Below are 27011 nucleotides of genomic sequence, written 5' to 3' on the forward strand. Positions count from 1 at the left end.
TAAATTAATTTCTCTGTTCAGTCATTAATTCATTCTTACACAATACATCCTGTGGATGCTCTGGGATGCATCATCAGTCATGTACCCTGGAATCATTGGGTGTTTCAGGTCTTTTCAAACATCACTCTCACCCAGGGCAACCCAGTCGGGCGTGATCAGTCCCCGGCTTGCGTCCCAGCAGCAGTAGACCATGGGGCCTCCCTCCTCAGCCAGAGCGACCTAGTGGCTCTCTCTGCGGCATTGATGATACTCTTGATGGCCCTCTTCATAGCCAGCCCCGCTATCCCCAGCTTTGTGAGGACCCTGCAGAGTGACTGGCCTGCAAAGCCCCGTAACACAACTTTTCTGTCATGTTATCCCTGTTTTCATTTGCTGCCTGTTTTCTTGGTGCCATATTGTCTATAATGGACATGTTTGTGTGTCTCTGTGTGTGCAACAATTACTGCTAATTCTGGACTACTGCAGCTGACATGGACTCACTGCATCATTTTTAATGTGACAAAAAATACTAAAAATGCCTGTAATATTATAGAATGGCACACAATTGCATATGTCATGATTAAAGACACGTGGTGGCCAAAAACAGTTTTGAAAAATGTCCAATTTTGGGTTATTTTTTGTCACATTTTACCTGAATGGATTCAGTACTCACACAAAACCCTTTTTCATAAAAAGTAAAGTACAGTGTGAAAATTTTTTGATTATAAATCAAACATTTAAAATGCAACATCCTACAACCATTTTTGTAGTTATACCCTAATTGTTTTAGCTGCAGCACTCTTATTACCAAAATGAAAAAATCAACATGCCACATGATTTTCCTTGCAAGTTCTGGGACCAGTGATTTTCACTGCACTAGTTTTCTCAGACCTATTTAAATGATTGTTTCATGTAAAGCACATTTGTAGCAACAACTCAATAGCATGTCAGTGACTGGCTGCTAATATTTAAAGAGCCCAAGATGTATTAAGGCATCATAATTGTCTAGTATTGTATAGTAGTTGGGATTGGCCCCAGTGCACACCATTATGACGGGCTCTAGTACCAGATTTAGCGTTAAAACAGCTACCGTATATTCATAGCATTGTCACATGATCCTATACAGACTTGACATTGGATAACATCAACATACATATTATCAGTCATCCCTGCAAATCTATATATGACAAAAATACCATATAAAAATAAGAAATTATTAATTAAATGGATTTTAAAATAGTTTATTTATAGTTTATGTAAAAATAGCATATAATTTTGTTCGAGATTGCTACTGACTATTTCCCAAAAGAAAAAGAAACATTGACGGAGATGGTTTTGCCTTCTGAAGGACATATAAAGGATATGATAGCGTTTGTATTTTAACATGTTCTTCTTTGAATACAGGTGTATTTCTGAGGCGACAAGTTGAGTCACCCTCAAGGGCCCGTCCTCTGCTCTAGAGAGACCCAACCCGGTCTTACTCCGAAGTCTTCAAAATCCGGAGCTTGGGCAGTGACTTGCAGCGTCAGACACTGACGAAAAAAGCCATCCTTTAACATCAGCTTTATATGCATCAGGTTGCTGTTATAGTTTAACAACGTGCAGTGGCATCAGGGAGAAAGTCCAAATAGGAAGGGCAGGAGAGGTGGTGGATGGGTCAAACAAACTCCAATTTTCCAAGAGAGCGGCGTTCATGTCTTAGAAGATTACAAATCCAAACCCTGTTCTTTATTCCTTAACCCAACCGCCGCTAAGTTGTTGGTGAAAAACAAACATCAATTTGCAGTGTTGTACCGATGCAGTGCCTTTATTTTGAAAGAGACTGTATGTAAATGGTAAATTTCCTGTGAAAACGGAAGTGTATTTTGAAAGAAGACAATGCATGTAACAGGCAGAACTTGACACAGCGTCCCAGAACGTCAACAACCAACACACCCAGGGTACCTTTCACGTCCATGACCAAATGTTGATATGTGACGAGGTCGGAGTGAGAGGCAACGTGAGAGTGGGCAATCCAACCACCCCAGGGGCCCCAGTTCAACCACACGACCTGCACTGTCTGTATTTACGCCCCTGTATTTGTCCCGTGTTACCTGGCTTCACCCTGTTACATGGAGCAAAAACAGTGGCTGCAAACCTGTTCCCTTTTGTCCAAATGCGCTCAGCTGCTATCATTATTCTACTGGAAAAATAAAATTATAAAAGTTTTTGTTAATTGAGTAAAAAATAAAATAAGATATTATGTTTAATTATGTTTCTTTTTTTCAGTGTGGGAGGCAGGGGTGAGGCAGTAAAGTTAATGGCCAGATTAAGTTCAGCTTCCTCATACTTCAGTTTTTAATTATCTTTCAGTGAAATTGCCTGTTTTGTGTTCCAGTCACGTTTCAATGTTATGAAATAGTTTAATGCTCGGAGGAGCTCAGTCATTTTGAACAGGCACGGCTGTGGCCACCTAATCTATCAGGAAGGACCCTCCCACTCCCCAGCGGATCATGAATGCAGGAAGCTACGGAGCCGGCTTCGGTGAGCATAAATCATTCATTTTTTATGTGATGAAACTATAATTCACTGTATCCCGGGCTGTTTCTTGCTGCTTTCATAGACACTGTGACATTAGCGGACTGCGATTTAACCGAAATAAGCTCAGTGTAGCAGCAGAGAGCTAGCTTACTGCTACTGCCTTTTTGGCTAACGTTCATTTCCAGGTACTGTTAGCATTAGCTCGCTGTGAGTTTACCAACTTTTAACGGGCTCTGGGTGTAAATGTGATGGACGTTAAAGCTGTTTAGACAACTTAAACATATTTCAAACACATTAACGTTTCCGTACATCTCTGATTGTCATTGAAACAATACCGGATGTACAAACCGGGCGTTCATTGGATGGAGGAGACACGCTGAAGTTCCTCATTGGACAGACATCACGGAGCTTTCTGTTTACTAGAGACGAACCGCGGTGAGAGCGCATTTAACATAGTATTTGGATTTAGGATACAGGAAACTGTCAGAGCATGATGATGATGATGATGAGGAGGAGGAGGAGGAGGAGGGGTTCTCCCTCCCCCCTGCCATCACTTTCATTTTGTATCTTTATATCTGACATTTTACCATGATGCTGTCACTTTACAGTTAAGATAAGAGACAACATAGGAGAGACTTTAGTGAAGTTTCTCATTTCATTTAATTTATTTGACTCACGACCACATTCAATTCAGTTTTATTTATAAAGCCCAATATCACAAATCACAATTTGCCTCAGAGGGCTTTACAGCATGCAACATCCCTCTGTCCTTAGGACCCTCGCAGCGGATAAGGAAAAACTCCCCCAAAAAAACCCTTTAAAGGGGGAAAAAATTACCCTGGAGTTCTCGCGAGAGCACAATTTGAATTTGCTCAGCGAGTCACTCATTACTGGCAATCAGTAATGATGCTCATTACCTATGCCCATGAAACCGAGCTGCACCAATCACATTGGTGTATCTGATATAGGCGGGCCAGAGGCGAGCTAAACAGATGACGACAGCGCTGCGACGACAAAGTCCGGAATCAGTCAGTAAACATTGCAAGATGGCTACGGATCAGTTGTTTGAAACGGCTTTGGCCGCTACAATGAACGTGTTAGACTTGGCTTTTTCTCTAAAAGAGGAACAGAAGATGGCACTCGAGTCTTTCCCTTGCAAGAAGGACGTTTTCGCTGTTTTGCTGACCGGATACGCAAGAGTCTAATCTACCAGTTAGCTTTGCTGGTAGCTAAGCGTATACGTCACCCCGTGTATTGTTCTGATTGGTCGTAGTGTTATCCAATTGCGTGCAGTGATATTTTCAAATGCATGCTTGGTGCCGCCCCTCGAGTTGGTCCATTTTCATTACTCATGGCCAGACCCTAAATCTTTCTAGATTTGGGTCTGGATTTCCAGGCTAGGAAAAAAATGGTAGAAATCTCAAGAAGAGCAACTGAGGAGGGATCCCTCCTCCAGGACAGACAGATGTGCAGTAGATGTCGTACAGAACAGATCAACATGATAAATTAACAGTAATCCGTATGACACAATGAGACAGAGAGAGAGACAGAGAGAGATACAGGGCAGACAGTAATGACAGTAGCCTGCAACAACATTAATTTTAGTAATATTATTATAATGATAATAACAGTAATTGTGGTACAATATGTTGTAGGTATATATTAACATATGATAGTATATGTGTGTTACAATAATAGTGGAAGTGTGACTAATAATAACAGCAGCAGTAGGAGGCATCAGGCAGGACCACGACAGCAGCACAACCACGACAGCTGTGATACAAGTTAACCTGCGAGACAGTGGAGCACAAAGGCTCCAGAGAAGAAGCCGAGTTATAGACATGCAGTAATAGAACGTAAATGTTAGCAAATGAAGAAGAATCAACTTTTCAGAAACTAAGGAGAGAGAGAGAGAGAGAGAGAGAGAGAGAGAGAGAGAGAGAGAAGGTGAGAAGGTGCTTGGTGTATTATAGAAGGTCCCCCAGCAGACTAGGCCTATGTCAGCCTAACTAGGGGCTGGTACAAGACAAGCCTGAGCCAGCCCTAACTATAAGAGCCAGCCCTTACTATAAGCTTTATCAAAAGGAAAGTCTTAAGTCTAGTCTCAAATGTGCAGACAGTGTCTGCCTCCTGGACAGAAACAGGAATATGGTTCCACAGTAGAGGAGCCTGACCACATGTTATGGAACCCAAACATTACATACAATAACAAAATAATGGCACACAGTGTGGCTAAAGTACAACCAATGTTACTTAAACAGAGGAAGGACATTCTTCAAGAAGCACCGAGTTTACAAATTCCTTTTGGCTCATCTGATTGTAATAACTAAATAAATTTAAACATAGATGGACGGTTCAAATAACACTTTGGCAAATACCTTTGTCTTTAAGTCATTAAGCTTACATTCGGACATTCACTCAAAATATGATACTCATGTCCCACATGATCATCATCACGGAGGTCGGAAATCCTCTGGTTTCTGTCCAGCGCTTAATATCTTCCAGTGACTTTAGGAATTCATCTGTACTTTTGGTTTTCATGCAACAGATACTCCAGTTTAAACTCTTGTTTATATTGGCATATATATCACATGATGTCATACTTCTGATCTCACTTTGCCACTTCTGTATAGCTGATCTTTTAGCCTCTGTTCAACAGTTAGTTTGAACCAGTTGATGTTATTACACTTTTGTGTGAGCAAGAGGTAAGACAAGCCACATTCATCCAGTATCTGCTTAACCTGCAGGACCCATGGTGACACATATACACGTGAATTATGCAGGCTGAGCAAATAGTTGCATAGTATTTGACTGAGCTTGGTTTCTTTACTGTCTGTCAGCCTCCCTCAGTAGCCAATAGTTACTCTTCATAGACCATATTATTGCACATTGTCAGTTTAACACAGTACATAGAGGAACAGCTATTATAGTGTCATTTTACCTTTATATACACAACTCAGTGTTCTATAAACCATTTATACCTCTATCAATACAGTATATATTTATTACTCTTGCTATGTATATACATTTACTACATTCCTGTTTACATTCCATTTATTCACTTGGAATGCTGTCCACACAATTTATAACACTTTATATAATTATGTTTACATCTTAGCCCTATTTTTATAACAAAGGAATAACTTCACACATCTATTTCCGAACAGGTGCATAGGAGAGGGGTGAGCAGAACACAACTTGTAGGAAAACTCCCACACACTGTCTAATTTGCAAAAACAATGATTTCAGTGCTGCGACGTTTCAGCATCTAGACCTTCATTATTCAAAAACCTGCTGCTTTACCTGATAAGATCTAATTATGGAAGCATTGCAGCATTAAAATCATTATTTTTGCAAGTCAGACAGTGTGCAGGAGTTTCTCTACAAGTTGTGTTGAGTCCTGTGTTTATGCCTCTGTGCTGGCGGTAGCCATGGCCAGAGGCATTATGTTTTGGGGCTGCCCATTGGTCCATCTACGTATGTCTTTCTCTCTCGTGAATGCAGTATCTCAAAAACGGCTTGAAGTGTCCACTTGGACTCAACGATGAACTGATTTTGGTGGCCATAGGTCAAAGGTCAAGGCCACTGTGACCTCATCCATCTCATTCTTGTGAAAGCAATATCTCAAGAACATTGTGAGGGAGTTTCTTCAAATTTGGCAAAAATGTTTACTTGGACTTAACAGCGAACTGATTAGTTTTTGCTAGTCAAAGGTCAAGGTCACTGTGACCATGTGTCTGTCTCATTTTTCATGAACACGATATATCTAGAAGGCCTTGAGGGAATTGGCACAAACGTCCACTTGGACTTGGGCTAAACAATTAACTGATTAACATTTGGTGGTTGAAGATAAAAGGTCAAGGTCACTGTGACCTCACAAAATTAGTTTTTGGCCATCGCTCAATAATTCATACACAAACTATGGCAAAATTTCACACAAATGTCTGACAGGATATAATGATGAAGTGATGACATTTTATATGCAAAAGGTTAAAGGTCACCATCACAGAGACATAATGTTTTGCAAAAACACTTTTCTTGCCATTATTCAACGCCCTATCTGAGGAACAGAAGGGGAGACATTTGGTCAGATACTGAATTGGTGACTAATCTTTGGTGTTCACCTTGAAACTGTGCTGATTGTATAGATCTTCTGTGCTGCCAAGGGAAAGATGTGTGAGAAACATCTATGTTTTCGCAGACATGGATTTAAACTCTAACTACAACTTGACTGCTTCATGGAGGCGAACTGTGCATTCACACCAAAGCATCATGAGCGCCAGAGGTTGCTCAAGTTGCTAGCATCGCGCTGCCTGGCAGCTCTGGCAGGGCTTGCAGAAGGCTGCCAAGGGGCGGGGCTTTCAAGCTGCACTGCAGAAGATCTCTTTCTTTTCACTGTCCCGTCTTGAGAAAATTCACGGACTGCAATTGGCTGCTGCTCACTGCTGCTTCGGCGGCATCGTTGCTCATTTGCATAAAGTTGAGCTTCTCTCAACTTCACAGTGATGCTCCGGTCGCTGGCATCGCGCTGCTCGCTGCCGCCGATGCTCCAGACGCCCTTCGTAGCAAGCGTACATTGAAAATGAATGGCTGCCGGCCGCTTATGATGACGCTTTTGGTGTGAATGCACAGTTACAACCATGAGGCAGCAGTTCTAGTTTTGTTAACTTTGTTAACTGAGATTCAGATTTTATTTTAACTCGGGGTATTTTCTTCTTTTTAGAATACATATTTATAATAAGTATTGTTGGAGGGACCCTGAGGCCGTAGATTTAACCTGGAAGGGGGCCAAATATTTGCTGTTGGGCCTCTGTTGACCTTTGACCTCCCATCCCCTCTGTATGCATATTGTAGACTAAAGAGCTGTAAAGATTAGTTTATGAATTGATTGACAAATGTGACAATTTGCAGCTTCTCCTTGTCAAAACATTATCTTAGACATTAACTTTGAACTGTTTGACGGATAAAATGAGAAATTTAAAAGTCCAGTGTGCAGATAAAGGGGCATCTATTGGCAGAAATGTTACATGATATTCATAACTATGTTTTCATTGGTTTATAATCACCTGAATTGTTTTTTAGTGACTTTAGCATGAGCGGTTTGTACTTAGGGGGTCCTCTTCTACTGAGTTAGCCTTGCTGTTCTATAGCAGCCCAGAATATAGTTATGATATGGGCCATTAATGTTTTCGCATTTTGTGTTTTTATGTCTTCCACCATAGCTTACGTACATGCTCAGCACATGGGAGAATTTACTGCTAGACTCCGCTAAATCTTACACACTGGACCTATAATGTCGTCACTTTGGGCTCTAGAGATTTGTGTCAGTCATTTTTAATTTTTTCTAATGTTTTAGTAGAGACATTAATCAACAAACTAATTAGCAGGTTGTGAAAATAATCATTAATTGCTCTAGGGCTGCCCAAAAAATTCTGAAGGAAACCCTGAATAGTATCAGTAACATTGTTAACACTGTGCTACATTACAGAGAAATACAAAACCATACGAATGAACCTTCATTAATATAGGCCTATATTTTATCTACAAGTGCACGTCACACACTGAGCGAGCCGCCTGTTAATGACGCTGTGGGCTAATGGGCATGTAGCTACTTCCATGTTTCAGATGATACCTCATGTTTGTAGTCAACCAGTGAAGATGAGTTTACATATCACCTTGGGTTCGTCCTTCACCTTCTCAAAATGATCCCACACTTTGGATTTCCTGCCCGACATGTTATTAACTAGCCTGTGGAATAACCGCAGGTACCAGCCCTGGAAGTTAACCTGACTCCTGTCTGACTGCTGAGCATAGCCACTTCCTGTGTCTGTCCTTTCAAATTAAGCTCCCACATGGTCCAGTCATACAGGTTTTGATTAATTTGACAAGGTGCAGCTCCTAATAGAGTTTTATGTTGTTGTTTTTTTCTGTGATTAAGCGACCAATGAAATCTTGCTGTCTAATGACTTTCTGGTTGACTATTAGGGGGCAGGCCTAAGTTGCAGCCATAATAGGTGATACGTTGCTCCAGGTTCATGTTGCATCAGATAGTTTGCAGTGATTTGATCTAATCTTCATATAGAAATATGCACAATGTGAGCCCAACATAGATTTAGAAGAAATTTGGGCCTTAAACTTGAATCAGACTAAGGATGACAGCAAAATGAAGCACTGTAGGTGTAGGACACATACATTACTTTATCAGTGTAAATTTTCTTACCGCTTTCCAATTAATCAAATCACCACTAAAACTGAATGACACATTCATGGTGCGCTGGTGAAATTGTCCTCTTTTCCCAGTTGGTGGTTCAGCCTTGTTTACAGCAAGATAAGATGGGTTGTACTTTGTACCTTGCATCATAAAACATGCTGAAAGCATCTCCAGGCAACGCTGATGACCAGTTGTTGCCTCCCTCTGATAACAGGATTGCAGTGCTGAGTATAAAGGACATGGCATTCAGACAGACAGCGCACAAACAGCCCATGTTGAAGTTGTTTAGCAAAGGCACATCTGTGGCATCCTGCTGTGTCTGGCAGTGTGGCTGAAATCAGTATCACAGTGTTAATGATATGATATCAATATCACAATATGGCAGATGTATGCAGTATCACAGATTAAATAATCCCACTGATGTTTGAGGAGGGAAATGTGACCCACTGTTATGCATCATGTGGCTCCAGACAGGGCAAACATATGTCAAAAACAAAAATTTAAATCATTATTTTATCTTTTTTTTTTTAATCATATTGATATTATCCGATTGTTGCCCCGCCCAGTTATCCACACACCTCAAAGCTGAATAGTTGATCTCTCTAGTTGTAAGTGGATTGATTGACTGTGTTCTCTCAGAATGCTTTGGGTGCACTCACACCTTTATTTTAGAAGTCCATATGTCACCCAGAATGCTTTTAGGTGCCATAAATAAACAGGGCTGAGCTTGCTCTCTCGCCTCTGTCTCTGTAACACACATTGTTGTTGTGATTGTTTGTCACTCCTGTGAATCACCAACTCATTCGCTGCCACTCCCTCCACTCTTCTCTCAGGCTTGAGGATGTGGCTTCTGTCTGCCCTGCTGCTGTCGCTGCTTTCTGCAGTATCCGGGGGTGCGGACTCCAAGGCTGTCACCACCACCCTCACAACCAAATGGGCAGATACCCCTCTGCTGCTGGAGGCCAGGTACGACACTGCAGCAGCAGCAGCAGCCATTTGGCCGCATTACATCTGACGTTACATTTAGGAAGCAGATAATAGATAAATCAATGTCCTGAGGGCTTGTAGGGTCATTACCGAGGATGTCCTCTGAATGTGTTCAAACTTCTGTCTCTCTGATGCGTCCTTGAGCATGATGCTGAATACTTAAAGGCTTCAGATGCAGCACTGTGTGACCCCGTGCTCTGACTTTGGCAACCTTTTTTTTTTCCAAGTTCATTTTTCATCCAAATGTAGCTGTCTGCACAAAGTGTGTCATACATACTGTACATTACACAGCTTATGTAACTGCCACCTTCATCTTCTTCTTCCTTCTCAGTGAGTTCCTGGCAGAGGAGAGCCAGGAGAAGTTCTGGGACTTTGTGGAGGCTAATCGGAACATAAAAGGAGAGCATGATGGTAAAGTGAAGCTGCTTCAGCCGCTCTAGACCAGTTTTCACTTTTAGTCTCTGCGCTGGGAGCAGCTGAATTTATGATGTGCATGAAAGCCCCTTAGAAACAATTGCAGTGTCAGTGTTTTGGCCAAACACTTATGTAAGCAGTAACATGATAGAACAGAGCTGTGTGCTGTTTTTTTTGTTCTGCTCATTTGTGGCTCTGCCAGTGTTAAAACAGTTAGACCACAACTCCAGTGACAGAGTTAGACAATGTTAAATAGAGCGAGAGGAAGCATGTCAAGGAACACAATGTTGATGAATCACCTATGCTCGTTGCCCTCATTCAGACACAGATCAGGCCTACTATGACCTGATTGTGAAGAAAGCCAGTGCCTTGCTCAGCTCCGTCCAGGTGAACATGCTCAAGTTCGCCCTCTCCCTGAGAGCCTACTCTGCAACAGTGTACTCCTTCCAACAGGTACCAGGAGAATGATTTTGTGTTTTCTGACGTTGTGTACATGCATGTGAGGATGGTCATAGTCTCATGAATGTGTGTGAAAGACCCTGCTGTTCTTTTTTTAGATAGCGTCCAATGAGCCTCCTCCCTCTGGCTGCTCAGCATTTTTCAGCGTCCACGGAGAAAAGACGTGTAATGAAGAAAGTTTAGAAGCGCTGCTGAAAACAGCAGCTGAGAGGTAATTAAAGGCACATACAGTTCAGACATGAAGTTGATGAACCAGTTAAGTAACAACTGATCTTATAAGTGTGTCTCTCTCTTTCAGACCAAAGCCATACCTTTTCAAAGGTGATCACAAATACCCAGGATCAAATCCAGATGCTCCTGTTGTCATCCTGTACGCCGAGTTTGGGAAACCGGATTTCGACAGGCTCCACCAAGTCATATCATCCAAAGTCTACGATGGCCTGGCAACTTACGTGCTCCGCCATTATGTGGCGGTAGGTGTTTCTCACACACTTACAACAAGATTAAATATGAGTTGTGAATGCAGTGATACAGTTCACGTTACATAATGACACATCTAGATAAAGACTACAAGGTTTCACAAGCTGTTAGAAGCTAGCAGGTGGCAGCATATATAAATATATTCATGACACCTTGTGCATTTTTTGGATATTGTTGCACAATGAAATGTTAAAAACATGTGATCTGTATCTGGATGATCAAACAAAAGAAGTGGCGTGTTCAACTCAAATGTTTTTAAAGTATAATGGCACCGAAATTCACAAAAGTAGCAAGCAAAGTTGTCAGCACTTGCAACACTTTTAATGATGTACAGCAGCTGGAGGAACCTCACACGTTTTCTTTTTAATAGGGAACAAATCCTATTAAGCAACAGCTAGGAGCCTGATGTTGATTAACAACCAGCTGACAAAACAACATCATCAGAAACTAAATACTAGTATAAAAAGAAGTTTGCAACAACCAGATAAGTGACCAGTTGGCTTAAACACTAACAGAAAATGCATGCATGTACATATGTAAACTCATCGGGTCTCATTCATGAAACATGAGCAGAACGAATTTAAGTGTACTGTAGGCAGAAGGAAATTTAGGTGTATTTCGGCATTCATCAATATATAAGTAGCTCCGATCTTTTTGTAGGTACTAACAAAATCTACACCTGCTTCTGACTGCTCGTAGTGCTTGTAATAAGATATTGCACAGAAATGTTGCTTGTCATTATGAGAAATTAGAGTTTTAATTCTTATTGTGCTTAGAAAGAGATTAGAAATATAACACATTTAGTTAGATTATTTGGCAGTTAGCAGATTTAAGTTTCAGATTAGGGATCTTAAAACTGTGAATGAGTTATTTAAATCAACTTAATACACAGTGTTCTCTGAATGAATGAATAAAATAAACCGGCGCGCTACTCTTCTGCCATCTTTACGCACCATAGTAAAAAGTGCAGAGGAATGCATTCATAGGCGCGAATGTATGCTAATTGCTGACTTGCAGGAGCATGCTACCAATTTACAATTGATTGGCATTCATGAACATACACATGAGCTTTCGATTAAATCTAAGTTTTCCGCAGCGTTCATGAATCCAGTGTAGGTTTTTAGCACCATGGATTTTTATGTGCAGATCTACTCACAGATTTACCAACATTTCCTCCATAGAAAATACAAATAGATATACAATATAAACAACACCATCAAAAGATAAATACTACTAAGTACAATAGTAGTAAGGGAGAAAAAAAATCACATTCTTTTATTGTAACTCCTCGATAAGTGACCATTGATTTGCGCGCTAACAATATAAAAATGAATGCATGTAGATAGGTAAACCATACACTATAAAAATAATAGTGATGTCTTTGTGATGTCACCCATTGGTTTGTGGACCCCCGTTTTGAAGCCTTGAGTGCGGCACTCTGGCCATCTCCATCTTTGTTTTTTTGGAGCCAGATGTGACCATATTTGGATGAGAGGCTGGTGCTGTTTAGGGGTGAGGGGTGAATCTGACTAAGAAGCTGAGGATACTATCGGCAGACATCCCAGCAATCAAAGTGGCCTTCCCTTAATTATGCGTAACTTTAAGCCTTAATAAAATATAAAAAGCATGAGTTATGAAAAAGTAGTAGTTGGAGGGCCCGCTGTGAGCCAATCGAGGTGGGCTGCAGGGGTTTCCCAGGGCAGTGTGTGCACAGTGCAGGCAGGCTCCTTGGCATCAGAGGGTTACAGGAGAGGAAGGCCACCAGAAACATCAGTGAGGCTGCAGAAAGAGCCTCAAGATGGCTGTGGATCAAGAGGGCAGATCCATGGTGTTGTGTCGCTGCTTGGACACAAGCCGGGGACTCATCACCCCTGTCTGGGTAGCCCAGATGCGGATGTCTAATGATCTAATACCTGAAACACCGTTTGACCCGGGGTTCATCATTGATGATGTGTTCAGGCCACACCATTTAGGTATTAGACACTAAATAACTGTCATGAAAGACGAAATTAGCTATAGAGACTCAAACCAGGATTTTTAGCTCTTCAGTGTGGGCTTCATTTTTCAACCCTGGATGCTGCTGCCTGGTGTAGACTCAACAAGTGCAGAACCTCCATAGAAAATGCAAATACACACACACCAATAATACTCATCTGTATTCATAATAAACAAGACAACAGCAATTCATCATTTAAGCTCCCTGGATACTCTCTAAGTGGTGTATCCAGTGGCTGTCTCTTTGGAGAAGTTTCCCCTCCCTCCCTTTAACAGTGGCATAATAGCCTCAGTACATATGAATCATAGACTGCAAATTCCACCGCCAGCAGAATTTAATTGTCTGGCTACAGGAGACCTCTCATCCATGTTTCGGATGCTACTCTTATGCTCAGAAATCATAATTCTCAAGGACTTCTGTATAGGTGACTACATGTGTGTGGTCCTACATGTGATTCTACCTCGGACTTTAATGTCTTGTGCCTGTGTGAGGATGTAAAAAAATGGTCCCCCTCGATCACAGCGTTCACACAGTTCAAACAAGGAACGTTTCTTGTGGAAAGAGAGCTTAAAGATGTGTACGCCAAACCAAGAGATCTGTCAATACCAGACCTAATATGCTAATCCTGTATCTGGATAACGACATCCAGTCCATTGGTTTTTGCATTTACACCTGGTGTTAATAAGCATTCTCGTTATCTCTGTGCTGCCGGCATTGTGATTGGCTCTTAATATGCAAAATAATTATGCATGGCTGGCGGACTTTGTAAGCAGATGTGTGGGATCTGTGTGTGCAGGCAGAATTGCATTTAATTTTGGTTTAAGAGGTAGAAACGTTCAAGGACCAGTGTTGCTTTTGTTCAGTATAAGATGTGGAGGTTAAACTACATACAGTTTATAACATGTAATAAAGAGTAGTGGAACATTTTTTAACCTGACAGATATACACCCATCGACCACTTTATTAGGTACACCTTGGTAGTACTGTGTTGGACCCCTTTTGCCTTCAGAACTGCCTTAATTCTCGGTGTCATAGATTCAACAACGTGCTGGAAACATTCCTCAGAGATGGTCCATATTGACATGATAGCATCACACAGTTGTTGCAGATTTGTCGGCTGCACATCCATGATGTGAATCTCCTGTTCCACCACATCCCAAAGGTGCTCTATTGGACTGAGATCTGGTGACTGTGGAGGCCATTGGAGTACAGTGAACTCATTGTCATGTTCAAGAAACCAGTTTGAGATGATTTGAGCTTTGTGACATGGTGCGTTATCCTGCTGGAAGTAGCCATCAGAAGATGGGTACACTGTGGTCATAAAGGGATGGACACGGTCAGCAACAATACTCAGGTAGGCTGCGGTGTTTGAACCATGCTCAGTTGGTACTAAGGGGCCCAAAGTGTGCCAAGAAAATATCCCCCACACCATTACACCACCACCACCAGCCTGAACTGCTGATACAAGGCAGGATGGATCCATGACGCCAAATTCTGACCCTACCATCTGAATGTGGCAGCAGAAATCCAGACTCATCAGACCAGGCAACGTTTTTCCAATCTTCTATTGTCCAGTTTTGGTGAGCCTGTGTGAACTGTAGCCTCAGTTTCCTGTTGTTAGCTGACAGGAGTGGCACCTGGTGTGGTCTTCTGCTGCTGTAGCCCATCTGCTTCAAGGTTGGACGTGTTGTTGGTTCAGAGATGGTCTTCTGCAGACCTTGGTTGCAACCAGTGGTTATTTGAGTTACTGTTGCCTTTCTACCATCTTGAACCAGTCTGGTCATTCTCCTCTGACCTCTGGCATCAACAAGGCATTTTCACCCAGAGAACTGCTGCTCACTTTCGGACCATCCTCTGTAAACCCTGGAGATGACTGTGTGTGAAAATCCCAGTAGATCAGCAGTTTCTGAAATACTCAGACTAGCCCGCCTGACACCATCAACTATGCCACATTCAGAGTCACTTAAAATCACCTTTCTTCCCCATTCTGGTGCTCGGTTTGAACCACCATGTTGCTGTCATGTGATTAACTGGTCTGCTATTTGTTACGAGCAGTTGAACAGGTGTATCTAATAAAGTGGCTGATGAGTGTAAATGAATCTCTACACATTCACACATACATTAGATTAACACTTTTCTGATTACACATTATATGTAGATATATTTGATTTGTTTTGTCATTTGCGCATAGTCTTGGAAATACCAACACAACCTAAAGGTACAAATTGATGTATCACTACTGTGTGTAAATTACTTACTAAATTATATTCTAGTTCAGAGATAAGCCGGAGAATGTAAATGTCTCTCCCCCTGCTTTCACAACTGTTGTCAGGGTGTGTGGTAGTACTGCAAGCACACAAGTGAACACAATGTGTGTACCTGTCAGTGAACATGAAGCAAGGTGTTGATTAAAAAGCACCTGTCTTTTCAGTTATCTTAAAAAAAAACTCTGCGGTTTAATTGGGCTCCTCACTTTCACCTGGAATGAAAAGTGCTTCACCAGTTTATCATGTCAGGTTGAAGTTGGATTGCTTCTTGTCTCACATGCAAATACAGCTGAGAAGTTTTTCCCTGCAATTATGCTAAATTATTCTCACCATCTGTCTGTTAGGCACGGCGTCCTGGGCACCAGAGAGGTTGTAACACTTAACGCTTTCTCTTTTTACTTCTAAGCTTTGGGGCCAATCAGGGTACAGTTAATGTCTTCAGCACTTAGAAAGCAACAGCTGGTTGTCTGTACTTGAAAGCTGTCAAAGTAGTCGGCAATCACATGTGTTTTTGATGCAAGTGAGTCCTTTTTTTTTTTTTTTTTTTTTTTACAACAGAGTTGAAGATGAATACAAGGAAGTTAACAGAGCCTTTTACAACAGCAGACGCCACTCAGGCAAACACTTCTTCTGTTTACTTAGTTGTATATGGATTGGAAACATCAGGTTAGCTGTCAGTGCATCTGCAATCAAATGAGGTGGACAGCTTGATTGCTGACTTAAAGAGGACCTGTTACGCCCATTTAGACGTGCATACTTGTATTTTGTTTTTCTACCTGAACATGTTTACATGCTTTAGTATTTAAAAAGCACTTCATGTTCCTCATACTGTCTCTGCTGGAACACCTGTATTCACCCTCTGTCTGAAATACCTGTGCGTTTCCGGATTTTCCACATTTCCGCGTCTTCCGCATCTGCGCCCTCGGCATCTCTCTACTTTCATTTCATATAGTGGGACTTATTACTGTGAAAATCACCAATAAAAGCCTCTGAACGAACAAACAAACAAAAAAATCTACATCAAAAATCACAGAGCCTATTTAAGGGATCATTAGCACATAGTCTAAATTGCATGGTGCAACACAAGTGCATTTAAGGCGTGTCCAATTCCACTTTGGTAGTTAAACAGCACATTATCTGTGTTGAAAGTAAGGCGCAAGGGGCACTGGAATTAATTATGGGTGTGTTTTCGGTGTAACATGAATTAAAAAAATTTGAGTGTCATCTCCGTTACCTTTGAAAGACAGGAGCGCCTGCACCTGGCGTTCTGCTGTTTACATGGTGGTCCTGCAAATAGGATAAACGAGTAGTTTGTTGATGGGAGTGATGCAGTCAGAGCAGTAAGGTCAGTGTAGCAAATATTTTGGGACATTTAAGCAGCAAAACTAAAAACTGTTGTCATAAACCAAAGAGAGAATACTAAACTAAACATTAAGCTGTGCAGCTCTACTCTGCTCTCTGCTACTTTCACATTTTAGAGAGTCTGTAGGCAAACCCTGGAGATCTTGCCTCCGGAAGAAGAGCGGAAGAGCCCTGGTTTCTGGTTGTAGGCTGTTTGTAGTCCGCGTGATATTGATCAGTCACATTTGAGCCGGCTGCAGTTGTTGCCAGGTTATTCGGTCCATGTGGAGAACTAACGAGGCGGAACATAATTGGTGTCACTGCAAACTCTGAATCCATCGCAATGTTTCAGCATATTTACTTATATATAAACGGAAGTCAGAAACGGAAATTCACCTCCTCCGCCCAAATTAAGCCGGAATGTCAAAAAATCGGGGGTCTGCCCCCAGACGCTGTATCGCCGTCTGCCGGAAGTCAGATGCCGAATACAGCTGATGGGTTCCGAGAATGCTGTGTATGTAACAAGCAAAGTGTTTGCGAGTTGTGCTCCCACCAATGAAGGTGCATCTCACTATCTGAAAAATGCCCCAGGAAAACACTGCACCATTCTGACTTTAGGCCAGGCTTCTGTTGGTCGATGGTGCAATCGCAACAATGGCAATACAGCAACAATGCGCCTGACTACACCTCAATTACGACCTTCATGCTCAATCGGCGCACAGATGGGTCCTAGTTCATTTGCTACTTGCACAACGTAGCAGCTGGGCATGAAAATGTCAACTGCATTGGTCTGAAACTACCAGTGACAGTTTGCACTGGATGTTTTCCTGCTGTAGCATGTAGCTACATGTAGCAGGGTATGTAATGTAAACACTTAGAGTAGTGTGCCTGGAGTAGATGACCATACAAAAAAATCTGTATTGTATGTACTGTATTTAAAACAGTCTGAGGCTTCAGGTTTCTGCTCACGGGGATTACTTTTACTTACGTTTACATTATTATTTGAAACTTTGGCTGTGTTTAATATGAACATCCAACATGGTAATAATATATGTATATGATAGAAAACAATGGGGAAGCATAACAGGTCCCCTCAAACCACTGTCGGTGCCTTTTGAATTCATTTACACATGCGTTCCTCTCTCACTGAATATATCCTCAAGTGTTGTGTCAAGGGACATAATGGAAACCTGTGATAGAGATAAAGGTGACTTCACCCTTTTGTCTTATTTTCAAATCCTCCTCTTTTCCTCCCAGGATCCAAGTGGAAAGAAAGTCTATCTGTCGGGGTATGGAGTGGAGCTGGCCATCAAAAGCCAGGAGTACAAGGCAAAGGACGACACACAAGTCCAAGGTGCACACACACTCTATCGATACACACATGCCCACGATGGTGTAATCCCAGAGGACTCCTCATGCGAATAACGAGTTAATTGATTGTGGTTTCAGGGGCGGAGGTGAACGCTACAGTGATCGGGGAGAACGATCCAGTGGACGAGGTCCAGGGATTCCTTTTTGGCAAACTGAAGTGAGTGACTCTGCGTCAGCCCATGATTAAAAACTCAAAGCTAGGATCCGTTCCAGGAACTGGGCTGCACTCACACACCTGCCTTTTTCCTCCACAGTTTGTTCCCTCAAAGCACTGACCATAAGCCTTTATGTCTAAAAAAGAAACAAATCAATAGCAACTGCACTTACTCTCTTCTTTCTCTGTCTGCTTTGTCTGACATTCTTTCACCAGGGCCGTCTACCCAGAGCTGAAAGAGCAGTTACAGGAGTTAAGGAAACATTTGGTAGAAAGCACCAATGAAATGGCCCCTCTGAAAGTCTGGCAAATGCAAGGTGGGTCTCTTCTCCAGATTTTATTCTTAGGGCTGTAACAGTACACAAAAGTCTCAGTTCAATGTGAGTTCTGTACAGCAGAAAAAACAACCGAAATACAGGAGGATCTGTTTCTTTTCACTTATTGTAAAGAGGCAGTGGTACAAGTGTCAAAGAAAGACAGTCCTCCTGCTGGGTACTGAGGTAGCATTTTGTCCTCTGGCAACTTTGGTGAACTATTTCCTAGGCAACAGGTCATGACAGGCTATAAAACTGAAAAACTTATCTTATGCCATGACATCGGAAATACCAAAATACATAAAATAATGATGAAAAAAACTTGTGCATTAAGAGGAGTGTTTTAATCCATTCCATCATGGCTATATTTAAACATTCAAAGCACCCAAACTATCATCTCTGATCAGCACATCTGGGTAATGCTGTCAGATGTGCGTTAGCATGTCGGATATGGCACTGCCCTCAGCTTAGGTCCAGTATACACGGGGCACAGACGCGGTGGGCATAACGTAATTTTGCCAAGTAGGTCATTGGCAAGCTGACTTCTCAGCATAGCCTACCTAGTAACAAGCTAACTCACTAACCCTGCAGTAGCTTTTAAGGTTTTTGTTCAGTGTAACTGTGAATTTTGTTCAATCGTATTAACTTCAATTTGGAAAACTACTTTAGCTCTGAAGAGGCACAAAGGAATTTTGAAAGAAGCACAGGAGCAGCACACTGATGATGTCAGAGGGCTGTGATTGGTTGATTGCAGTGTTGGTCCAGGAAAGTAATGTGGGATGTTGATCCAGGATCATGTCCTACTTGGCAAAATGACATTGTGCGACGCAGCGGGTTGGTCAGGTGGAGCAAGGTTTTTTACCTGCTACACAGACACCATTTTTGCAGCGTGTGGTTGCTGCCAGCTTCACTGTGCGCGCATTGGGTTTTGCCAAGTGATTATGCAGTTGGTTATGCAGCATTTGGAAGTGTATGCTATAATAACTGGTATTGAATTAATTAACTGGATCATTTTAACAACAGGATGCATTGATGTAATTGCATTAATTTAATGTGAAATGTAAAAACACCCAGAAGGTTGCTCTGCTGCTGTACATTACCTCTGGTACAATAAGATATTCATTATAATCATGTTTAAACAGATGGTACTCTATTGTTACACAGCTCTTTATAGTTTTCACCTGTTGGAGGCTGCGCTGCCGCATGTAAAGAGAAAAACAATAGACCAGCTGTGTAAGAACAGAGAAAAGCTGTGCGATGCCTTTATGGACAAACGTGGCTTCCATGGTCAGTGATGCAGCTTCAGTTGATTATAATGGATGCGCTCTGCAGACGTATCACGCTGCATCTGTGTCCTATGTATTTGGGCCATTATACACAGCTCTCTGTCTCTCTCTGCTGCAGTTGTAAATGACCAAGAACCCAAAGATGGTTGTTCCAGCTCTGGCATTTTGCTTGCACTCGCTATAATGTGACTGACTCACACACCAATCTGCTTGTTGCACTAAAGGCCTTTAGAAATTTGTTCTCTCTCGCAGGGCTGCAAGAAAAGAATGGTGCCATTTTATTCTTGCAGCCCTGGTTTGGGAGTTCTTGCAGCTTGTTCTCGACACATCATCTGGGCAGAGCTTTTTTCTTGTGTGGTATCCAAGAACTGTTGTGTGATGGTCAGAAATTTGAAGTGGGTGGGGTTAATGCCCAAAAGCGCGAGTTACATATGCGGCAGTGGGAGGGGCCTATGAGGACTTCCCAGGAGTTCTGCACTTGAGTTTCTCGTGAAGTATGAAATGTTCTGGCCAGAAAGAACTTGTTCTTGTTCTTTCTTTGTTCTTGCGGAGTATGTGCAGGGCTTAACCCATAGACTGGGAAAAAAAAAAATGCACGTAGCTACTGTGACATCACCCATTTTATTGTGGACTGCCGTTCTGAAGCCACGAGTTTGGTATTTTCGCCATTGTCATCCTGGTTTTTGGAGCCAGAAGTGACTATAATTAGACAAGAGGGTGGAGCTGTGGAGGAGTAAGGGGTGGATCTGACTGCGAAGCCGAGGCGCACGTTGCAGACAGCCTGTCACTCAAAGTGTCCACGCCCTTAATGATGCATAAATCTAAGCCTTAATAAAATGTAAAAAGGGTGAGTTCTAAAAAGATTAACTCCCGTACAGTTGTCATGAATGTTGAAATTAGCCGTGGAGACCAGAACTGCTTTTGTACCAGGCTGTTAACATGTTTATTTCTGCTGTAAATTTAGGGCATTTTAACATGGGGATCAATCAGGACTGACTGGTTTCTGAAGTCAGCCTCAGGTTGCTATTTCGAGGAACTATAGTTTTTGGCACTTTGGCGATGGTTTCATTTTTCAGCCTAGGAAATTGCCTCCTGTTCCAACCTCAGCACATGTTGCTAGAAGTGTCTGAGCAAAACTTGTTAATTTTGTTTAATTTTGCGTGCCTCAGTTGACATACTGTGTATCCTGCATGCAGCTATGTGAACCAGACTGTGACCCCCATCTCGCCGTACATATTGTACCACAAAGTTTCAGTTTCTCTTTTCACTTCCTGCTCCAACACAAGAGGATATCTAGATACAAACAGTCCAGGTGAGAAATATGGGTTTGTTCCTTTTGGTATCACATCCGTTATAAATTGAAACAAATATGAAAACCTGACAGACCCAGTGTTTTCACAGGCTAACGAAAATAAACTGTGAGGCCCTCTGAGCACCAAAGCTAAACACTCCACAGCTTACTGTCAGCACCTGCAGGCATTAGTCCTGTCACTTAAATTTTGAGGGAATCGATTTTATGATCCTGTAAATACGCCCCCAGGACTCCGCCTGAGCTCTGTGTCCATTAGTTTCATAGCCACAGTTGACAAAAGATAATTATCTAATGGCAGAAATCCCAGATCTTCATCCCCATCGAAATGTAATCAATTGTTTCTTGACCCAGAAAGGTCTGTCACTCCCCGCAATTTCATAGAATCTGGTGGAACGTTTGAACACATTCCCTGTTTAAAACCTCTAAACCTCACTCTTTATGAAGTCAGACAGTGCAGCCAGACTTTGTTTAAACCCACAGAACTTTACTTTAAAAACAGCTCCACCTTGACAGACTATTCTTAAATTTCACTACTCAGTATTCCAATACCCTAATATGTAATATAACCATATTTATTTAAGAACATTTTGCTGATAATGCTTCTGCAGTGCTACTTGAGTCAGTTAAAGACTGCAGAGTATATGGAACTGTGCAAGGGTGTGTTTCATAAATTATGAATTGAAGTTTTTATTTGTAAGAGAAAAGTTACATTGCCTCGCCTGAAGTAAAAACTTTGAATGTGCCAACATGTACAGTCTGTTTAAAAAGATGTGCAAGACATTGATTAGTTCAATCAGTATAAACATCACATAATTTCAATGAAGAGCTGCAACAAGTTTATGTAGAATGCATCTATAATTCTGTCAGACAGTCTGGAATAACTGGACTTTAACATCCTTAAAAGAAGGACTAAGTAAAAGGAAAACATGATCCCCTTGGTGTAAAATATTTAGGACAAAATTAGATTTAGTTTTCTGTTGATTTTGAAATAGCAATCTGATTTCTCTTTGTATGGTCTTGAAACACTTTCTCATAATCCCTCCCTGACACACACAAAGTATTGGAAGTTAAAGGTTAAGTTTGGTGTTTTTCAACCTGTACACCCTGCATCCTCTTTGCCATGTTTTTGTGTCTAAGTGATTAATGAGAACAACAGTTTTTGAAACTGGTCCAGTATTGAGAGAGTGATGTGGCTGGCAACAGCAAAACAGGCTGCAGTGTACAGACCCAGGGCATGTTCACACTGTCAGTGTACATCCACAAACAAATGCTTGGTTATTTGCCACTGACAGACTCAGATTGTTATTGTGTCTTACTACATTATGGAAAGGATCCCTACAGAAATAGACCTTTTTAGCCCCATTTCCACCAAGCAGTACAGTGTGGTTCAGTTCAGTGCACATTTTTTCCATTTCCACTGTGGAAAGTTGTGGGTGGTACCAATGAAACCGTTCTGTACCGTCCCCATTTTTGGTCTCCCCTCTGTTGGGGTACCTAGCACACACATCTGGTACTAAAAGGTGGAGCTGTGAACACTGCATACTGTTGATTGGTCAGTAGAGGATGGCAGATGTTTTGCTGGCTCTTGCAGCAACTGTACTCTGAGAAAACATTGTAAATTGTAGTGTCACTCAATGCATGGGTTGATGACCTTTATCCATCAACACACCTTAAATTTCAATGTGACAACGTTACTTTAGTTTTTATTGTCTCTCCTTGATGACATACACTTTTAATAATGATTGGATCCTCAAGCATTTAATTATATACATTCATTTCGACCGGGTTATGTGAACTGCATGTATCCCAATCCTCACTCGGAGTAATAAAAAGCGTTGTGGAGTATCGTTCCTGTGGACTCCGGCAACACTAAACCCATGAGCTTGCCTGACAAGAACTAATTGCACAAACCTGCTATTTTTAAGGATCCCATTGAGACAGACTCTCACTGCAGCCTGTGTTTTGTCCTGAAAATGTCGGCATGCAGCGTCGTTCTGTGGACAGTAAACGAGGTGCAGACTGATAAAGGAGGAAATATAGTGAGTGAGTGTCGAGGTACCATGCCTGAAGGGTTACTTTTGGTTCCAAAGGTACCATACTGAAAGTGTTTGTTGGAAATGGGGCTTTAGTTGAGGAGTAAGATCTTGTTTGTTTGTTTGTTTAACTAGAAACAGCCTCAAAATCTCTGTCAGAAACCACCCAAACTCCATTCAAATAAAAAGTAAGTTTAGCGTGTATCTGGCCAGCATATTTTTTGACTGGGTGAATTGATTCAAACCAGAGTTGGTGGTTGTTGCGACAGTGGAAAGACAAAGGAAGATGTTTTTTGTCAGTTTTATTTAGTTTCTGTTAACTCTATTCAGTGATAAAATTACAGTTTTAAACTAAACTAACTAAAAGGATCGTACTCTTTAACCAAAAGGTCTATCTCTGTAGGGATCCATAATGTTGTCTGACACTCAGAATAACAATCTGAGTCTGTCGGTGTAAAAAATAAGCACTTTTAGTGGTCGTAAATTGACGATGTGAACATACCCTGAGTGTTTACATAGCAGCCCTTTTAACGGCTCCCAGCTGCAGCATTCTCTCTCAATACTCCATACTAATTTTAAAAAGACACGAGAAACACATGGGAAAAGAGAATCCAGGTTGAACAATACCAGATTACCCTTTAACTAATTCCAGTGAGAGAATTTGCATCCCTGGGGTAGATGTGCCGTCGACGCAGTTGTTTCATTAGTTTGATTTATTCCTCTTATGTGCTGATCATAAATAAATAAACAGAAATTAATATTGTCTTCTGTTGCTTTAACAGTGAGATTGTACCATCAGTGAATCAAACCTGCAGCAGAAAATTTATCTGTCTACTTCTGTAATCAATGGCGGCGGTCGATCAGTGTCCTCTTGATACATTTGAGCCATAATATCTTGAAGATATGAGAGCATTGTCTGCTGCATCATAAAAGCTTTATTGATCAGGGTTACGTCATTTATTGGATTAGGTATTTGAGCACATTTTCTCAGGTGTAATTATGTCCACTTTGAGTCCACCTCATACATATTTCAAACTTTTTTTATATGTGTTTTTTATAAACACACTTGCATGCAAATGTTGGCAGGATGTGAGTCTGATGAGGCTGCTTTGATTGTGGTGAATAAAGGATGTGAAGGGATGAGAGAGTCGGTCTAGCCCGACTGTCAGCCATGCCATGTGGGCGTCTGTCTTTATCTCCTACCCCACTGGGGCTCATTAGCTCAGCCTGTTTACAAAGAGAGGGAGACCTCCAGGGGCTAATAATCACACAGGCTACAACACCATTACAGAGATGCTCACTGCATTGAAATAGTCTTCACTACGCTCTCCGTCTCAGCAGGCTAAATCTCTACAGTATATGCTCCTATACTGTGTCTTCTCACTTCTTAACATATATGTCTATATATTCTGGTCTGTATTCTTGATCCTGCTTTAAATGAGATAGTTTTAATGAATACCTCAGATGTGAAGCCAAGCATGTTAACATGGGATTATTTGCTTATTAATAAGTTAATTAGCTTAACTGATGACTTTTTAACCACGCTAGCAATGTAGCTCCAGGGATGGTAACGTCTGTCAGTTGGTAGATCTTCAACTTTTGGTCCAGATGGATTGCCATGAAATTTTGTCCGCACATTCATGGTGCCGAGGGCCATTGATTTTTAATTATGTGGATCACAATGATCTGGATTTTGAAATCCGAATGTTTTGCTATCAAAGATCAGCTTTCGTGTTGGTTTTTCAAAGCAACATCGGATTGGATCACCTTGACCCAGATACAGACCCTTTGGGATTATCCAATCCATATTACCCATGCTCTAAATGGGACTATAGATCAGAATGTAGGCTACTAACGATGTAAAGAACAACAGGTAGAATAGCCATCATGGGGTCACTTTAAGCACTTTAATTTGGTGAGACAGAAAACAGCATGAGGGTTTCAGTTGATAGAAACTACTTCTGCTTGTGTTGTAATTCATTTAAATTGATAAATGAGAGTTAAAATGAAAGAAATAATCTGATAAACTGTATATTTATGCTGCCGCTCACTCACAGAACATCTGATGATGGGTTGCACATTCAAACACGCAGGACCCAGGGAGCCGTTTCAACATTTTATTGCAGACGCACGGTACTTGAACAGTTCTATGGTGGTTGTCGGATGATTTTTTAAAAAAAAATTTTTATAACAAGGTATATTAAAAGAAAATATTACTGCCCTGTTTAATGTTGAACAATAATAATTATGAAAATAGTAATTAGTATATTAGGTATCATTTAACTTACCTTAATGCATCTGCTTTGATATTACTTTTTTCCTCTGTTAACATCAGTTTAAACTCAGGAATCTCGGCACAATAGACATAAAACAATCTGTTAACTCAAAATAATACATACAGGATTAACAAAGTAAAACATTATAAAAGTGAAAAGTCCATTTGGACTCCCATCAGTCCTTTCTTTGTTCTACCTGGCATGTTTAGAGGAAATAGAGTCACGGGCCTGAAGGGTGGACTTTTATAGTCCGGGGGCGTGGTCTAGTCAGGAGTGCAGGTGATGCAGGGGTGGAAACTTGTGATTTAACAAAGATTTTAATTTGAATAAATGTATGTTACGTCACTATCAATGGCCACTAATGAAAGCTATTGAACTGAGGATCTGTGGCGACATTATTGAGAAAATATCGGGAAAAATCCTCAATGAGTCATTAGTAATTTGCTCTCGCGCTATCTTTGCTGTTGTAACCCTTTTATCTCGCCAGCTGCCGAGCTCATGAAACAAGCTGATATAAAAAATTTACCTGGTTTGAAGTCGTAAGGCCAGTGAACAGCAAGTCCAAATTTTTCGTCTGAAATTGTCACACATTTAAAAGTAAATAGAACCTCACATTGTATCAATCACGTTTACATGCTAACTCTGCACCTTTCCTCTGTCATTAAAGCTCTCAGAGCAGATTCAGTTTTCTGCATATAATTGCATCTGTCAAAAGTCTAAAGAGAGGGTGTGAAGAAAGAAAAAGAAGTCCTTTAGTCTGCCAACAAACACACTTAAATACCACTTATTGACAGAGGTGCCGCCAAACAAAACAAAATGGATATCTTCCAGATTGTAACTTTATGTATGTTACAATCCCCATACTATCACACCATACATATGCCAGGAAAAGGTTTAGTATGTCCCAGTACATAGTATGTCAAATGCAGTATAGGATGTTCTACTACATCCGGTCCGATATTGCAGTATACAAGCCAGCATGCTTATCCTCTGTGCAACGGACAGTTTGCATTACACTGACTGTCAGAAGTCGAAGTGATGGATGACGGCACATTCAGTTGACTGATGACCAGTCGATTAGTGATAATAGGAATATTAATTGTTTGATTGAATAAAATAATCATAAATATAACCGACAACAAAAGGGCATCAGTCTTAAAATATAATGTTAGAATCCTCAACGTATGCAGTTATTGCTTAGTGCAAAATAACAACATCAGAGTTGTCCAGGTTGACCTCCGTTTCTAGTGAGCTCGGTGTACGGCATTGTGCCTCATCCCCATGGTAACGGATATATGAATAAGAGGGTCAAGGTTCAGGGCGTGTCCCAATTGTGTGCATACTGCATTCAGCAGTAGGGTCTCCTTAAGGGCATCTGCGGTCACTGCTAAGAGTAAAAAGAAAAGGTATGTGATTCGGAACACACCTTATAAATACATTTTGTTAGATTTTGACAGATATTAAGGGAATTTATTTACAGGGATAAAACCCTTCATATTTTACTTTAGGTTACTGAAAGGGTTCATTAACTTTATCAGCTTCATTGCTAACTTAAAAATAAAAATAAAGTTACATATATTTGACCATTTAAAAGTTTCATTACATTTTCTT

At 41.1% G+C, this 27011-nt stretch overlaps 1 protein-coding gene across 2 annotated transcripts in view; it reads left to right on the plus strand.

Annotated features, from left to right (window-relative positions):
* The first annotated feature begins 2444 nt into the window (after nucleotides 1–2444).
* Nucleotides 2445–27011, plus strand: part of uggt1 (UDP-glucose glycoprotein glucosyltransferase 1) — a 62911-nt gene continuing 38344 nt past the window's right edge. For both annotated transcript variants that reach the window (XM_049596173.1, XM_049596175.1), the window contains exons 1-9: nucleotides 2445–2502; nucleotides 9544–9676; nucleotides 10029–10108; nucleotides 10434–10564; nucleotides 10669–10781; nucleotides 10869–11043; nucleotides 17912–18008; nucleotides 18104–18182; nucleotides 18396–18496. In XM_049596173.1, coding sequence (XP_049452130.1) covers nucleotides 2472–2502; nucleotides 9544–9676; nucleotides 10029–10108; nucleotides 10434–10564; nucleotides 10669–10781; nucleotides 10869–11043; nucleotides 17912–18008; nucleotides 18104–18182; nucleotides 18396–18496 — 940 coding nt within the window. In that variant the 5' untranslated portion in view covers nucleotides 2445–2471. The remainder of the gene's footprint in view (nucleotides 2503–9543; nucleotides 9677–10028; nucleotides 10109–10433; nucleotides 10565–10668; nucleotides 10782–10868; nucleotides 11044–17911; nucleotides 18009–18103; nucleotides 18183–18395; nucleotides 18497–27011) is intronic.

This window comes from Epinephelus fuscoguttatus, linkage group LG14 (assembly GCF_011397635.1).
Source record: "Epinephelus fuscoguttatus linkage group LG14, E.fuscoguttatus.final_Chr_v1".
NCBI classification, from domain to species: domain Eukaryota; kingdom Metazoa; phylum Chordata; class Actinopteri; order Perciformes; family Serranidae; genus Epinephelus; species Epinephelus fuscoguttatus.